Source organism: Molothrus aeneus, chromosome 6 (genome assembly GCF_037042795.1).
Source record: "Molothrus aeneus isolate 106 chromosome 6, BPBGC_Maene_1.0, whole genome shotgun sequence".
In the NCBI taxonomy this organism is placed as follows: Eukaryota; Metazoa; Chordata; class Aves; order Passeriformes; family Icteridae; genus Molothrus; species Molothrus aeneus.
Genome location: NC_089651.1, coordinates 25,961,621 through 25,978,469, shown reverse-complemented (window position 1 = coordinate 25,978,469; position 16,849 = coordinate 25,961,621). Strand labels below are relative to the sequence as shown.

At 41.6% G+C, this 16,849-nt stretch overlaps 1 protein-coding gene across 1 annotated transcript in view; it reads right to left on the bottom strand.

The window, feature by feature from the left end:
* MAPKBP1 (mitogen-activated protein kinase binding protein 1) overlaps positions 1-16,849 on the bottom strand; it is a 101,002-nt gene that overhangs the window by 7,948 nt on the left and 76,205 nt on the right. Inside the window, exons 22-30 of the mRNA XM_066551281.1 lie at positions 10,748-10,896; positions 10,007-10,056; positions 9,228-9,464; positions 7,637-7,806; positions 5,898-6,043; positions 5,315-5,485; positions 4,340-4,418; positions 2,521-2,831; positions 842-1,753 (exon numbers count right to left, since the gene is read on the bottom strand). Coding sequence (XP_066407378.1) covers positions 842-1,753; positions 2,521-2,831; positions 4,340-4,418; positions 5,315-5,485; positions 5,898-6,043; positions 7,637-7,806; positions 9,228-9,464; positions 10,007-10,056; positions 10,748-10,896 — 2,225 coding nt within the window. The remainder of the gene's footprint in view (positions 1-841; positions 1,754-2,520; positions 2,832-4,339; positions 4,419-5,314; positions 5,486-5,897; positions 6,044-7,636; positions 7,807-9,227; positions 9,465-10,006; positions 10,057-10,747; positions 10,897-16,849) is intronic.

The following is a 16,849-nucleotide window of genomic DNA, read 5'->3' as shown; positions in this document are numbered from 1 at the left end:
GATTCCTGCTTCAATTTGAACTTATCTGCTAGTTTTCATTTGACTGAATTACCTTAAACTGAGACCTGTAAGAGCTCTTAGAGCTGTTTTCAGCAGATGAAAGTTTTTCATCTTGTATCTTTTTCTCCAAACTAGAGATAATCCAAAAATTAATGCACATTTTTTATGTTCTAACCCTGCACAAACTCAGTTTGCAGACATGTCCTCAAAGCAGAGTGATAACAGCACAAAAACCTGCTTGCTCTCACAGGTAGCTACAGCAAGGAGCTCACTTTCATGAACTTTATCTCATGGGAGAAAATTGTATGCAAACCTTTCTGGACCCTGCACACTTGCATATTAACAAAGGAAACTTCGAGCTGCCTGGCATAACTTCACTGCCAGTACTACTTGTGCTTGCTTGGTTCTGTTAGCACATGTTGGCCTGTACCTTCATTTGCTGGCCAAATGTGCTCCAGGAGGAGGGTGAGGAATGTGACCTACATACTTCAGGGGATTCCCAGCATATGAGCTTTCAGCATTCACCACAAAGAGGTTCGAGCCCCTAGAGGTAGTTGTACAGCTAAATCACTAAAATCATGACAATTCTGAGCTCTACAAAACCAGGTAAGAAGGACTGTCAGACATAAGACCCAGAGGAAATGGAAACTAAAGACTGAGAAAAAGATGTTAGATTGAAGAAGTGTCTCACCATTGAGGGGATGGTTTATGGAACGAGACAGGTGCAGACAGGACGAGACAGGCCAGAAGCTGGACGTAAAGAAATGTGATGGGATCGTGAGGCGGTTCACAAAGACAGGAGACAGAAGGGGGAAGATAAGAGATGGGTATCCATGCACACCTGAGACCTGTGCCGAGGCAGTTATAGCTGTAGGAGACCTGGGCCTGATGGGGTCTAGTGGGCAAAGTCCAGGTTGGCTGTCTAGCACACATGCGATGCCGGTGATCCGCTCCCTGCCCCTGGGCAGTGTGCTCTCAGGAGACCTTAGCTGCTGGCCCTCTGACACTTCCCTCAGTTTTAGACTAGTGACCCCTGGCTCATCCTGGCAATCTGTCCTCGAGACTGGATAATCCACTGGGCTCTCCTTAACAAGCCCTGTTGAGACCTCTCTACCAGGAACGAGAAACCCAGCAGCTTGATTCTCCCTCTTGGAGGTTCGGACCTCAGGAAAAGAGGGTTTCTTTTTGGAGGCCCCAGCAGGTGACTGTGGAGACTGTGGCTCAAGCAGGGTTTTTGCTTTGGTAGTGGGTGAGAAGGAGGCCAGTGTGGGTCTATCAGGCAATGGCTTGGGAATGTCAAGAATCAGATGTGCTCGGTTTGATGATGCCAACTTGCTGTGGAAGGACTTGGGAGATGAGCAGTTTACAACTGGCTGGAGTGCAGGTTTCACTGGAACGTTTTCTTTCACTGGCAGCTTAATCTTCTCAGCATCTGATGTGGAACTAAATTGCATTTTCTCTGTCACTGGAGGGCTAGTCCTCCCATCAGTCAACATTTCAGTGGAGCAACCAAGGTACAGATTTTCCCCTACAGATATGCTCCTTGACATCTTAGCTCGGAAGCTGGTTGTGGGGTTCATGTAGGACTTTGGTTTTGCAGCCCTGACATCTTTGGCCAGCAGAGTTCCAGATCCATCCATCTTCAACATACTGGCTGATAACACCCTGCAATTGTTAGGTCTGGGATCCTTCTCAACCACCAAAAGAGTCTGAGGACGCTGCTTGGCAGAGGATATCACTCCTGGCCCCTTATCTGTGAAAATTAAACAGATAAACATACCAAAAATAGACAAGAGCCTGCAGTGAATTCCTAAATTGGAATTTAACATGGCTCAGCTCAGCCCCTGTGAGACGTGTTCAGGTTAGTATCACCAAGCCTCAACAGCTTTCTTTTTTTGCCATCCCTCATCCTGCTCAGACAATTCTGATTTCCTCATGAGAGAGATTTGTCTTTAACATGTATGGTCAGAAGACCTTGGACCACTGTGACTGTTAAGACAGAGGCCAGAAGAAGCAGGCAAAAACTGATACATGCTGTTGTGGTGATCATGTGGGGGTTTTTTTTGGTTTTTTAAACAAACTTATTAACAGTTAGTGAGTTACTTGTTTCAAAAATAGAGTTATTTCACACAGTGGGCATGGATACAGTAAGCTCTCAGTTACTGCCTCTTCCCTCTTTCTCTCCTCCCCACCCTTCAGTCTTAGCTTGGAGCAACCACCCACAGCAAGGGAGAATATTTTTGCTAATACTTTATTTCACCCTTGCCAGTGCTTCTCCCACATATGTCAAACAAATATCAGACACTGATAATTAGAAGACCAGAATCTGCATGACAAATTAAAAATATTAAATAATATTTTAATTAATAATATTTAAAATATTTTCCCTTGACAGCCTAGGATTTAGAAGACATGTAAAGCCTGTAGCTCAGAATGCAGAAAGACAAGCTAAATTTAAAACCTCCACTGAGATGTCCCCATTTCATTCTCAGGTACCATCATTCCAATGTGTGTGCTTACCCTCATGCACGAGGTCATGCACTGACTGTGCCTTCCTCATGACTGCATTCACAGGCCCTTCTGGAAAGGAGGCAATAACCCGTCCAGGAGCCATACCAACTCTGCTGGGCTCCAAAGCTGATCTGCGCTTCTTCTGCATACAGGCAGCTCGATTTGAATTTACATTCTCCAGGAGCTGGCTGCTCTCCGATGCGTCACCAGGATGGCTGCTGTCATTTTTCAACAGGTTTGATGTAAACTGACTGGTCTGGGTTGGTGGCTCGATGGGCTTTGAAACCAGTGTCAGATTGGATGAAGAGAGTGACAGTTGTCTAAAGAACACAATAAAGAAATCCCAGTTAAAACAAGTAAGTGTGTTCCCTTGGATAGAGAGGAACATGCATTAAGTTTCTCTGGAATTAAGAACTCCTCCCTGTCTGGACTTTTTTGAGTCAAAAATGCCCTAAGCTGTTACCACTTAATTTTACTCAACCCTGCAAGCTCTGGTCTTCAGGCACTTGACTAGAGACTGCAATCACAGATAGCATTGGGTTGCTGTTTCCAGGGAGGACATCATAAAAAGTGAAGACAAAAGAGAAGGAAAAATTCCAGGCATAGGAAAGACTGGGCAAAGTCAGGTCTTTTCTCTCAGCTCACCTTACTAAAATTTAAATCTTTTCAATTCTAAGATAACCCTAAGAGGAAGTAAATATGCTTTCCTAACATTATGAAAGCATAATGACTAGGAAAGCTGGTCAGTATCTTAAAGAGGAAAGCTTAATTTCCTCTTCCTCTCCATTTCAGACAAACACAGTGGGCTTACTTCAGAAAGGAGGCAACTTCCAATCTGGCATGTTTAAACAGCTGAACAGATTCAAAGCCCAAAAACTACCTCCCCTGTTACATCTTTACAGCACCAGTGACTTCCTTCGCTCATCACTGCAGCTCTCCAGAAGCTTACACAATAGTTACCATTGGTTTTCTTCCCAAATACACATGAATCAGACTAAGAAGCATTCCTGACAGCAGCTACAGCAACTGAATACAGCAATAACAAACAAATTTCCCTACCATGCTGAATCTGGACACAGTTGGTGAACCTTAGAAAATGTATTCAAATCTGCTTAGTCCTATATGATGAAATTCCTTTGAACTAAGACTTTAGGTTGTCATTTTAGAGGAATATAGGAGTATTTGTGTGTTTTAAAAATTTATGAACCCAAATCAACAAAAACATTGACCTAATGCTTTAATTTTTTTTAATTTATTTGTTTTGTTGGGATTTTTTTTTTAATAACAAAGGAAACAGCTTGCAGAGGCCTTTTAGGGTTGAGGGAAGAATAATATCCCAGTGAGGCTTTTTGCGAGACACCAGAACACCCTGTGAAGGCATGGGACCAAGAAAAAAAGCTGAGTAAGAAAGGACTGTAAAACAAAGGAAAAGTTGACAAATCTACTTTCATTGTCCAAGCTGAATGAAATGCAAAAGAATAAACAGAGCATAAACAGTGAAGAGAAAATTAGATTATTAGTAATTCCTCCAACTTAATCAACCAAGGCATTAATCATGGAACAATTAAGCACCTTGTTGAAAGAGGGAAAAGAACAAACAATAGTGTTACATTAGAATAAATAAAACAGCTAAAGTGATCCAGGATAACCTGTCCAAATCACAAGAGTCTGCAAGCAGCCTGCCAAGGGCTGTGCTAACACTTTGCTGTGCCAAGGCACACCAAAGCCAGAAGTTTGTTCAGCTATTTTCACCCAGAACCTAGCATGAGACCTACTCATATTAGTATAAATACACAGACAGAAACACTCAAAACAAGCAGAGCCATACCTGAGAGCCGGGGACTGGGAAAGAAAGCGAGAGGAAATGCTGAGGGTTTCGGTTCTTTCCAGATTCCTACATGAGCCACCTAAAAATTTTGGTTAGAGGAGAAAGAAAAATGAGCAGTTTATTTACAGAGCATTCTCTGTAAATTTTCTTATCATAGAGACTAGAAAGTGTTCCTTGATATCCAAGGGTATTTTTTTTAAGCTAAAGCCACAGAGAATGAAATAATTGTATTTCCTTTGCCTTTAGTGTTCTACTTAGATTACTCTGCCTTAAGCTGCTACTCTCCCTAAGGGTACGCCTCCTCCTTTTTTGCTTTCCTTTGTGTCCTATCCTGCCTATAGGACTGTGAGGCACTGGCATGAAGCAGAAAACAAACCCATCAAAGAGGAAAAAAAAATAAAAGAAAAAAAGAAAAAGAAAAAAAAAAAGAACCCGAAAAACTCACATAGCTATTGCTGCCTGTAACCATTATCAATTCTAAAAAGATATGCTTTATTCTGGAGTTGGTTGATAAAGACAAACCAGCTCCTTTGCCACTCTGATGTCTCCTCTTATTCTCTCTCTCCACCCAGCTTTTCAGCCTTTTCTTTTGTGACACTGGCTATGCCTGGATGCACCACTAGAGGCCACTGCGTGTCACCTATGGGGGGCTAACGCGCCGTCAGTACCTTCCTTTACTACAGGAAAAACCAGTCCGGGAGCAATGTAACAGCTCTGTAGGATTCCAGGGACAATACTTAATACAAACTGACACAGAGCCCAATCTCATCTACAGAAATTAACACATAGGCCGATGAAGTTAACAGATGTTAACTCTTCTTTCAGCCTCTTACACTGTTTTCCATTTTTTCCCCTCTTCCCATATATACACACATCCATGAAAGCCTAGTGGAACTTAAAGCCTGTTTTGGTTTATACAGGGCAAAAGTCAGGAGTGACCTTACAAGTCTCCCCCCTGAAAATATAGAGATGTACCTTTTCCATCAGTGTTGCTCAGGGTCCCAAAATGCTCCTTGAGGAACTTTTCTTGATCAGGTATCTGAGGAATTTCTCCCTCAGGCATGCTAGTACTCACATCCTCCTCTCCTTCTTCTCCCTCCAGGTCTGAAACACCATCTACGCTTAGAGGCTCAGTGCCCTCTGAATCTGGGAAAAGGCAAAAAAACCCCAGTGCTGTAAAAACTAAATCAGAGTAACATTAGCCAAATTTTAAAAAAACACACCAACAAAGATGCTAAATTGAACCTAGAATGTTAAAGTCGGTCAGCATTACATGCAGTAATTCTCTAATGTACTGTATCTTACAAACAGCATAGCCTATGGCATAATCAGTACTAAACCTGCCTCCTTGGCTAGTGAGGTAAGAGAAAGCCAAAGGTGCAAAAGGAAAGAAGGAAAGTCCACCAACTCCTGCTTCTACAGTGGCTTCGTTGGGGTGTCTGTTCAAATGCCCTTGAGTCTGTACAGCAGTGCCAGTGTGACTAATAGTGTGACCTCAGATCAGCTCACTAAGAGCTCACATATAAATAAATACATTTATAATGGCTTTGCATCTTACCTTCATTTGGATGGTCTGGGCTGGACAGACGACTGCTGCTGTAATCTACAGAGCAGGCACTGTCTGGACTGTGTTTGTCTGGGCATCCATTACTCTGATAACCTCTACATAGTTTCCCATGGGGCAATGCTTTTACCTGGAACTCACTACAAGAGAGACAGGAAGATACAACACTAGAAGACATATTTGTTTACATGTAAAGAAGCACATTTTAACTTTAATAAGGCCTTACCTGTATTAGTAACACCTTTTATTACAAATGTAAGGCTTTAAAGAGAAAGACAAGTTGATTTCTCTCATCATAATACAGTATATTTTTTGCATTTCATTAAGCTTGGACATGGAAGTCCCAAGGGGACTGTCTGATTTTCTGGGTGTTGTCAGTTCCCATGATTACCAGGCACCAGCAGCACTCTGCTCTGGCTTGATTTCCAGCACAGGTGAGGAAAAAATGTAGAAGTTTACATGATGAAAAAGGGACTAAAACCAGGCCTACACCTACAGGAGAGAAACTCCAGTCTGCCATAGATTTAAGCTCTAATACACTTTTTTTCCTATGTTCATGACCTGCTTCTTTGGGCAAATTCTGTGATGCAAAATATACAAGATTCTGGCTTTGAGAAAGACTAATTTACTGAAGAACATCATACAAAAATACAATCTTGTATGAAAGGGTTACTGATTTCTGTTGTGATTTCATGGAACTTATTTTGTCAAATGTCACCAGCACTGTTCTTTTGCCTGATGCCTAAGGACTTCCATTTTCCACTTTTTGGAATACTTTGGTTTCAAACGTACTCCAAGGCAAGTTAGGATGCAGAAGTCAATCAGCAGAACTGAATGGCAACTGCTCCTGGCAGCTCCCATACGCTGTAAACATTGCCATGCGTCCAGTCTGTATCCAACATCACTGGAGGGTCTCCCTTTCTTACATGATGGAGCAGCACACGAGTCTACTCTGTCCAAATGTTATCATCACAAAGTTAAAAATGAAAAATAAGCTAGGCAAAACCTTGCAGCTTCAACTGCAAAATCTTGGCATGCACTCTTGTTTGAAAATCTGTCTAAAGCTATCAGCCCTGCCTCTGTAACATGACAGAAAACAAAGGAAATTAAGCAGCTACTAGCATCAGGTTAAGAGGGGAAGGGAAGAACAAAATTCAGGGAAGAAAAATAAAAGGGAGCACAGAAAAATTAAATTATGTAATATTAAAACAGAAGAAACAGCAGAGGAATAAAAAAGGTCTCCACTGTCTCCAATGTCCTTTTCAATTCCATCTGTATTGAGCAATTCAGTCTATTTCCCACATAAGAGTAATCACACACTACGTTTACTAAATTCTTGCCCAATTTTCATAAATAAGTGTCCTGTCATTTCTGCTGGGTAGGCATTTCACTGCCACATATGTGTCGCTAGTGAGTTTTCCAGCTTCCAAGTTTTCCCTTGCTATTTTCAACCCAGATAAGGCAGAAAGCAAAAAGGCTACTCTCAAGTTGTTTACTCAACAAAAAAAAACTTGGAGGAGACTGCTAATGTGCAGTTCCCTCAGAGGAAAATTATTTTAATGGTGCCTTCTTAGTTTCATATTCCTCTAGCATCCATCTGACACAAAACTCTCAACTAAACATGTCTGACATCAATTAGGCAGTAAGTCAAGTCATCAAAGTTACCACACAAGCTGCAAGAAAACCAGAACAGAAACATCTGAGCCATGCACAGCAGAGAGCTTATTTTTAACCTGCTAGAGTCTGCGGGATGGATTTCATCTTGCTCAGGGTAGATTACACATTCCTCACTCTCAGAAGGTTCCAGTTCCTGAGAGAAAATCCCCTCTTCACAAGACACAAGACGAATCACCTGGGGTCGTGCACAAGACCCATTATCTTGGGGAGGTATTGAGCTGCCAACCTGGTTTAATTAAAAAGAGAAAACTAGATATTACCAGTGTTTTACCTTACATCAGCAAGTGCTGTGCAGGGCTAGAAAGTATGCATTATAGCACAGAATATGTTCAGCAATCTGAGATCAGAAAACACAGCAATCCTACGTCTTTTCTGTTCCTTATTTACTAAACTTGTCAGACTACTGCTGTACTTTTCTGGTTTGTTTCCTATTTGCAATTCCCTGAAGTTCTTTGGTAAAGTACTCTTTGATCACACACCAGGAGTGTAAGTCATGTGGCAGAAGGTTCTTCCATTACTTTCTATAGATTGATTGGACAATTCACAAAACTGGGCCATTTCAGCTCAAAAACTGAATTACTGCACACAACAATCTGAATCCTCTTCTCAGTCACACAGTTATAGGGGAGGCAAAACTTCTAATGAAGCCAGGCACCGGACAGACTGCTACTGGAAAATAGGCACTAGCTTTCTGAGGATGAGCACTCATTACTTGCTGCGACCCATCAATACAAAGATCAAAGAGAATTTACACATCTAGCACAGCCAACACCTAAGGGCTTCATGTGAGCCACATTGCAGTGGTTACTGGAGTCAAGAAACTGCATTCCAGCAGAGTGAGGTCACAGGTTACCAAGTTTTTACACACCTGTGTTGTATTGCACTAAATAGTTTATTTAGTTGTTTGTTTTGCATTGGGTGATGGGAAATTTGTGCTGAGTATGTTATATCACGTAGATTGTTATTTCCCCTCTCCCATCACATGGTCTTTCCCTCATGCACCCCTCTGCTATATCCCCTGGTGGTCTGGCCCCTGGTTACCCCTCCCCTTGCCCCTCCTCAGTGGTATCCCATTGGCCGCGGTCCTCTTTCCCCACGCCCCCTCCTTGGGTATAAAAGTCCACTGCAAGAAGGGCACACGCTCTGTCCCACGTGGGTGGTCGCTGGAACCACAAGTGTCCCTTCCCAAGCCAATAAACAGGACACTCATCCCCACGTGGAGAAGAGCACTTCTTGTCTTTTACTTTGTCCATGTAAGACCGTGTGGGCCAGGGTCCTAGCTAGCTGGGCTGGACTCATACAACAGCCCGAGAGACACAGATTCTTACACACCTGTATCTCCAAGCTCAACTTCTCAGCTTGTTTTTGACATAAATATTCAAAGAGCTAAAAGAAAACATTAGGTCTTCCTGCCATTGAAGGGAAACCTTGACCCCATACGATCTCTGCGATAAGACAGCAGAATCACACATTGCAGGAGTATGAATTACAATACAGTTATCTAATAAGGTACCTCAAAAGTCATTGGAAGACCTTTAACAATAAAAAGAGTGGCCTCAGGTAGTAATAAATGTACGTAATAACAACTAGATGCAGGACAGATGCACTCAGAGTGGGTTCCCCTCCTCAGAGCAGTACTGCCCTTACTTTGTTGACGTGCACAGGAAGGTCAGTGTGCTCTTCTCTGTCGTCCCCATTGCTGTTTTGGGACAGCGAGTCTCGGCTTGGAGAACGGGAAACAGAGAAGGACTCCAGCTGCCGCAGGTCGAGCATGGATTTCACTGTCATCTCTATGCTGCTGCTGGGCTGGGACCAGCGGCCACGCTGCCGGGGCACCTTGCTCATCGGTGCCTCTGAGCGCTGGATTGCTGCTATCTCTTTGGCCTGAGGGAAATTAAAACACAGACTTTCTTAGAGACTGAGCTTGGCTGATGGAAAAACAGGATAAAAAACCACAAGAAACACAGAAAAATATATTTATGTCCATCTCAATAAAAGCCTCAAAACTGTCTAAAAGACAGCCTGAAAGGCACCTTTAATCATAAAGCATCAAGTGAAAATGATACTTTTGTTGCTGCTTCTTGCACAGTTGAACAGTTAAATGTCTTGCTCAGATCCAAGTATATGAACAGCTTCAGCACCACATGAGATTCAGATCAAAAATGAAAAGACAAAAGCATAACATCTGATGGAAGAAGACTGATATAAAAATCCCAAGCGCAGCTCTAGACTCCAAACACTTTAGTCTCTTAAACTAGGCTCTATTTTACCATCTCTAAATCATTCTTCAGAGAGAAGCTTCTCAGTAGTTTCCCACCACAGCTGCACCTTTCCCACACGTGCAAATGCAGATTTTAATCTCTCTGGGAATTTCTCCTTCAGTTTCCTTGTAACAAGAAATACAGTCTGAAGGTTTAGTAACTCACCCTCCTCATTTCCCAGTGGGAAAGGCTTCTTGAGAGGGTAAGGTCTGGATCTGCAAAGGTAAAGAGATATGCACCTAGTTGACATCCTGGCCAGCAGTCCCACTTTTGAACAACCCCTTACTTCATCTTTCCTACGCCTTTTGAACCACTGTCAACAGATGCTTTCCCATTGACTACCCAAATCATTGTACCAAAATTTTAATAGAGACATACAGTTTTATGTAAGATTTCCATTGAATCAGCAGACCACTGCAGAACACTTGCCACAGTGCAGTGCCCTCCCAAAAGCTTGGGGAAAAAAAATCTGCTCCAATACACTGTGCCATCTGTGGTAAAAATACATCAAATTAATAAAAGCAATCTCTACTGTAAGTTTTATCAGACATCTCTAAAATCCTCTCTTTTGAGGCAATCTCTTTTGGTTTCTGCAGAATTTTAATAGCTTGTAGACCCCAGCACACTAAACTAATTCAAAATTTCTTTAGCCAGTTGGAACTAGCAAGAAACTTGCCAATTTAACAACTGAATTTCTAGACAGAGAACTCTGAATTGCACACCTCTTCAGATGCAGGAATGAGCAGCTCCACATTACCCATTGGTATCTATCCATATGCTTCTGCTTTGGCCTCTCTCTTTCTACCCATACCTTGTTATCCCTAAGCCAGTGTCTCTCATCTTGTCCTCCCTTCACATCCATGCCATTTTCCTCCAGCTCTGCTCATGTCCCTCTAGCATTTATACCTGAGTCTCTCTCAGTGTTGCAGTTGGACTGAATATGGAAAGACTGCAGCCCTCGTAACTCATCTTCATCATTGCCTTCATCTTCACCATCCTTATCGCTGTCTGATGAGAGTGCAGGCACAGAGGACAGGGCAGAGATGGACTCATGCCTGGAAGGCAGGAATTAGAAGGAGTATTATGGTTCATGCACAAACTGCCCACCATTTCAATCCTTACACCAGTTCTCCACCTTATCTCCATCCACATTCAGGAGGTTGCCTCAACTCTCTCAAAGAGCCCTTGCTCTAGCACAGCCCACCTCTGAGAAACAGGGCAAGCTAAACCCTGCACAGAGATTTGCAGACCCTGCCACAACAATGTTCTCATACACGTGGAAGGTTGACAGAAATCAGAAGTAAACAAGTGTGAGAAAGCCAAATGGAATGAAACTGGGCCTTCCATTTCAGACACTGCCAATTGATAAGGTCAAAATGGTAGATTATATTTGAAAGGCAAATATTTTTCCCACCCTAAAGCATTTCTTCTCTGGAACTGATTTACACATCAAAAATATCAGAGATAGGCTCTGTTTGAAAGTAATTTGATTTATGGCAAATTATCCCATAAGAGACAGGTTCATTTCCAGGATTGCTCCAGGCAGACCCTGAAGGCACAGCCCATACACTGTAAGAGCACCATGCTGACTATTTTAACTTTCAAGCACAAGGATCATGTAAAACGTATCTTGCGCCGATCTTTGGTTTAAGTCGATCAAGTTTTACCACACACACCTCAGAGGCACTTCCAGCATAGAACTGCCACCACCAATCAAGGACACTCAATAACATCAAATTTCACTCTCCCTCTTTCTTCTCCTCTTCCCTTTCCTGTGCTCACTCCTTCAGTCCACAGAATCAAATGAACAAATAAACTTTTAGACAATAATTGAAGAAAGAAGAATCCCCAACAAATACATTTGAGTAGCCCCCACTCCATGGCCTTGAGCTAGAGTGCCAAACTCATCATAAGTGACATTTATAGGATATCACTGGTGAGTGTTGAGTGCCAAGCATTATTCATGAAATAAAAATAGCTCATCCACCAAATACAGAGCAGTCTGGCCAGGGATCAACTTCTCCTGCAGCTGACAGATCACAGGCAGTATTAAAACATGCTAAGAAGCAGTTAAAGTATTTTAATCTTTTCTCTTCCTGTGTAATGGCAGAACAACAATTTCCATTTCATTATGAGTAATAACCATTTCAGATGAGCTTTGAAGTGTTCTGGCAAAAAGAAAAGTGAAACTGACTGTAGCCTGCAGACTTTGCAAGTGAAGAAGTTTCATTTTAGTCATCCACATCTACTTTTGAAATTTGAGTTTGTCAGTCTCTTCATCTTTTCTACTGTCTCCTTGTATGCTCATCATGTCACTCTCAGGTTCTTGTGTCTAAGCAGGGAATCCTGACAAAGCCCAAGCACCCCAGTATGTCTGAGGTTATGCCATGTTTCATCCTATGATATATATTAATTACATTTATTCATGGTAGGCAATATTGACTTCGTATCAGTAACTTTGATAGCATCCTTCTGCTTGTGTTCATCATGGTTGTTTGAGGAGTTTATTAGGACAAATGGATTGGATTATTAGACCTTTAAACATCTAGCTGGTTGAATACCTCACAATGATGAGATGATATGGCAAGGCAAGATTACGGGTTTGCCAAGCTCCTATGTGTACTGTCGTTGGTTTAAATGGAGAAGGGAGGATTGCCATCTGTGTGGTTCATGTTACAAATAGAAAGATGGCCCCTTTCCATAAGATGGTGACTGAAAAAATTGGTGAGGGGAGAGGGGAATAGTATGTTCCAGTGTCCTTAAAGTAGCAGAGTAAGAGAATGCAAAACATATTTGGAAGTCAGATGGGTTTTTTCATACTTCACAGGAAGTGATAAACAAGTTAAGAAGTAACGTATTTGATATAAACATAAGGTCATCTTGCATTATCCCAGCAAAAATTCATGCCCCTCTTCCACATCCTTTTTTTTACAACTCAAGTATGCTTTTCAAACTCAGTTCTGTAACTTGAAGGGAGACAGATGAATGAATGATATTTTCAAAATGATCCTAGGTCCCTGACTTGAAACTGAGATACTCCTGAAATGAAAACTAGCTTCACAAGGTCTTGAATGTTTTAACTGTTGTTCTTGCCCAAGTCAACCCTTCTATTCAGACTTCATTAATTCTCCTTTCTTTCCCTGCCTTCCCTCATGTACTGTGGATTTTCTCCTAAGCTCCCTGTTGCACACATCTCCTCAATACTCTTCCTCAGTTCTTTTTCATGCTTCAATGGGAGTCAGTGTAATGTACAGTGAGTTTTCAAGCACAGAAGCTGTTTCCAAATAAGCATAACATGAGAGCATTTTGAAAATTAAGGAGTAAGACTTCTGGGGTTTGCTGAATTCCTCCCAAGAGCCAAACCCTAAAGCATCATTATACCAAAATGAATGTTTGAGAGCAGCTATTCCAGAATAGCATGTACAGACATGTCCAATTCTCAAGATCCACGTGACTCAGAGCAAGTGTTTCAATTGTAATCGTTCATCTTTGCTGAGGAAATATCCCATTCTAGTATCATAGAATCACAGAATCATTAAGGTTGGAAAAGACCTCCAAGATCATCAAGCCCAACATTTGACTTAGTATTACCATGCCCAATTAAAGCATATCATGGAGTGTCATGTGTACTCATTTTTTAACACTTCCAGGGGTGGTGACTCAACAATTTTCCCTTGGGACCCTGTTCCAATGCTTAACCACTCTTTCAGTGAAGAAACTTTTCCTAATGTCCAACATGAACTTTCCTTGGCACAACTGGAGGTCATTTTCCTGTGTTCTATTGCTAGTTGCCTGGGAGAAGAGGAAAACTCCCAGCTCACCACAACCTGGATCTTGTTCTATTCAGGTCAGCAGTGCCAGTTGCTCTTCAGCTCCCAGTTTTTGAAGGGTCAGACAGTACAGGGTGAATGGAAGGGAAGGACCTTAAATTAGAAAGTCTTCAGTACACAGTATAGTCTTAAAAGTGCCACACGTCATTATGGAGTGCTAGTATTCAGACATCTGATAATAGGTACTCTGTATGCTTTTGTAGGACCTGAACCCAACCCTGTTTTGCTTTCTCAAAACAAAACAAAGCAGACAAGAATGGCAACTATCCATTTAAAGAGGTATGTCATCAGCATTCCCACTCTGATCTTGTGCTACTTAAACCCTCAGCTTTAGGGATGTATTTATGAAACTGTAATATCCTGGGTGGTAGGTATCACCAACAGATTATATCCTCCTGCTTCCCCCTCAAATGCTGAAGTGTTTTAAAAGGAAAGTTGTTCTGCTTTTCCCCACAGAAGGATCCCAGTGCACTGACTTCAGAGTTTCCCGAATGTTATAATTGCACTAGTTCACCACAGACTAAGGCACCATTTCTGATAAGGCATCAAGACCCTGCCCCATTCTAAGCTCTGGAAACAACACAGCTTTCCTGGAGTGGACAAGACCCACCAAGAATTTGATAAGGAGCTCTTCTTTCCAAATATATCTGACAGCACACAGTATTTCTTCAGTGTACACATATAACTTTTAGACAATTTAATTTCGATAACTTTTTTCTCCTGCTATTTATACTAAAGAGTCAAAGAAAGCCACAGATAAAGTGATTTTTAAAACATGACTATAAGCCCTGCAAACATTCCACAGTAAAATCATCTTAAAACTTGAGACAAGATTTTCTAAACTATAAATGCATACTTGGATCAAAACCAAAACCCTACTAAATGGCCTTTACAAGATTCCTTCACTGAAAATATAAAAGCCTTAAAACCAAAAAGTACCAGCCATATCAACTGAGTACAAGTTCTATTATCCCAGACTATCAAAGCTCCCCATGTTCAGGAAAAAAAGCACACATCTGCAATTACCACAACCAAAGGTAGAACTCAAAGGCTCTCAGGCACACTATGGAGAACTGTGGGTCTAACAGGTCAGAGCAATTCCAAGTAATACAATGTCTCATAAAGGTGAGTCAGAGAAATCATTCAGAGGAGACACTTTAGTCTCTAAAAACTATTGGAGGGACTGAAAATGCTGTGACTCTTCAGTTCAGAGAACAGGTTGGATAAAGAGAGGTTATGAAAAAGGTTTACAAAACCATGGGCACTACCAATAGCTGGCTGCAGAACAAAAGATCAGCAGAACTCACAATATTCAGAAGCAAACTTGAGATTTTCATGAAAACTAGTAGGAATGTGCTTTAACAGAGACAAAAAAAGTCCTTCTTTCCACAGAGAGCAGTGAACTCTAGGAACTTGTCACCAAAGGAGGCTGCAGAGGCAGACAATATTATGAAGCTCAAAAAGAATTTATACAAACTCAGTGGACAATTGGTTCATGTGCAGATAGTAAAGGAAAAAGGTAGAAATGTACCTCCTAACATCCCTAATGTAAAAATGGAGCATGAAGCAAATAGACCACAAAGGTTCATACAGCAGGGCCCACAGTGTTTCTCACTAAATAGCAACTTCCATTGCCAGGGTCACAGGCAGAATGCTGGGCTTTGTGGAGCACCGGTTTGACCCAAAAAGGCATCTTCTGTGTGTTTACACTGCTGATGTTACTCACCTGTGTCAATTCCTGCCCTGAGAGTTGCAACTGGATGGACTATCCTGAATTGGAAATCTTCATCTCCCATTGTCTCCTCAGACCAATTTTGTTACCCCAGCACTATTTTGATTATTCATCCTGTAATACACCCATACCATGATACTAGCAGAATGTGTTACTTCCCCCACCAAATTCTAGCAAGACTGCTCTAAAGAAGATCTAGTAGAACAAATGACTTATCACAAGGCAGGCAGCTTTCTCATACTACTGCCAGTCTTTTGAGATAACAATTTTACACCACAAGTTGCAACTCAGCTCTTTACTGTAATCTATACAGACAGGTTTTGGAAACAATCAGAACAGGTACAATCAAGGACCTAGAAAACAAATCTCACTCAAGTTCATTAATTTTTCTTCTCCCACCTCAATAATGCTGGTCCACTAGGCTCTTCTTCCATTGTCAGTACCAATCCAAAATGCTCTGGGAATTATGTCTTTGCTGATCTCCAATGACCACAGCAGACAATCAAAACTGAAAACAAGCTTTCAGAGCTGACAAGTAGACTGCAGGCTTGCAAAGAGGCTACCAAACAAGTTTACTGAAGTTCTGGGTTTGGCGTGGCCCTAGCACCGCCCTTCAGCCAGCGTCTGTGATGGAAACAAGTATCACCTCACAGGAACAGGGCTGGGATTAGCTGTCACAGGCTGAGCCTTGGTAGGGTAAGGCTGCAGCTGCTGGAATAATAGAGAGACTGCTATAAAAAGCACATTGCTTGACAGATCCAGAACTTTGGCTAGAAAAAAGGCTTCCTGAGTTTTCCCAGTATTGTTACTAAAAGCATTTACCAGACAAGACTCGCTTCAGGAATGAGCAGATCAAGACTTTCCAAAACAAAACTATGTAGACAGACTTGTTACAACATTGCTTCCTCCCAAAGGGAGTGGGAAACTCCTCGTGACACTCAAAAACAGTGTGGTAATTCCTCCAGTGCCTTGGTACTTTTATATCCAGAACTCCATGTGTAGTCATTTGGGACATAGGAACAAAAATATCTGCATTTACCCTTTTTTCCCCCACTGTGATCTCATAACAGGTTGGTCAGGACTCTCCCCTGCATTACTTACAGTCCAACTAGTCTCAGTTACTTACAAACTACAGGAAAATCAAACACATTAGACTAATAATCAAAAATACCTTGTCACCTTGTTCTGTTTAAAAACAGAAGCACCACTTTTAAAAGAAAGGTCACTAGATAAATTTAGATCTATTCCACTTGTAGGCTGCAGTAATCTGTTTTGAGATATGTTGTTTACCTAGCAAAAAATAATAATATTATTCAGCTAGCAAGAAGCATTTCCCATTTAATTTATTTTTGTATTTATTAGTCATATTATAATTATTTTAGCTGAGTTTTTCACAGCCTCCAGAAAATAGTTAACAAAGAAACAGCAAAAGTGTAAGGACTTTTT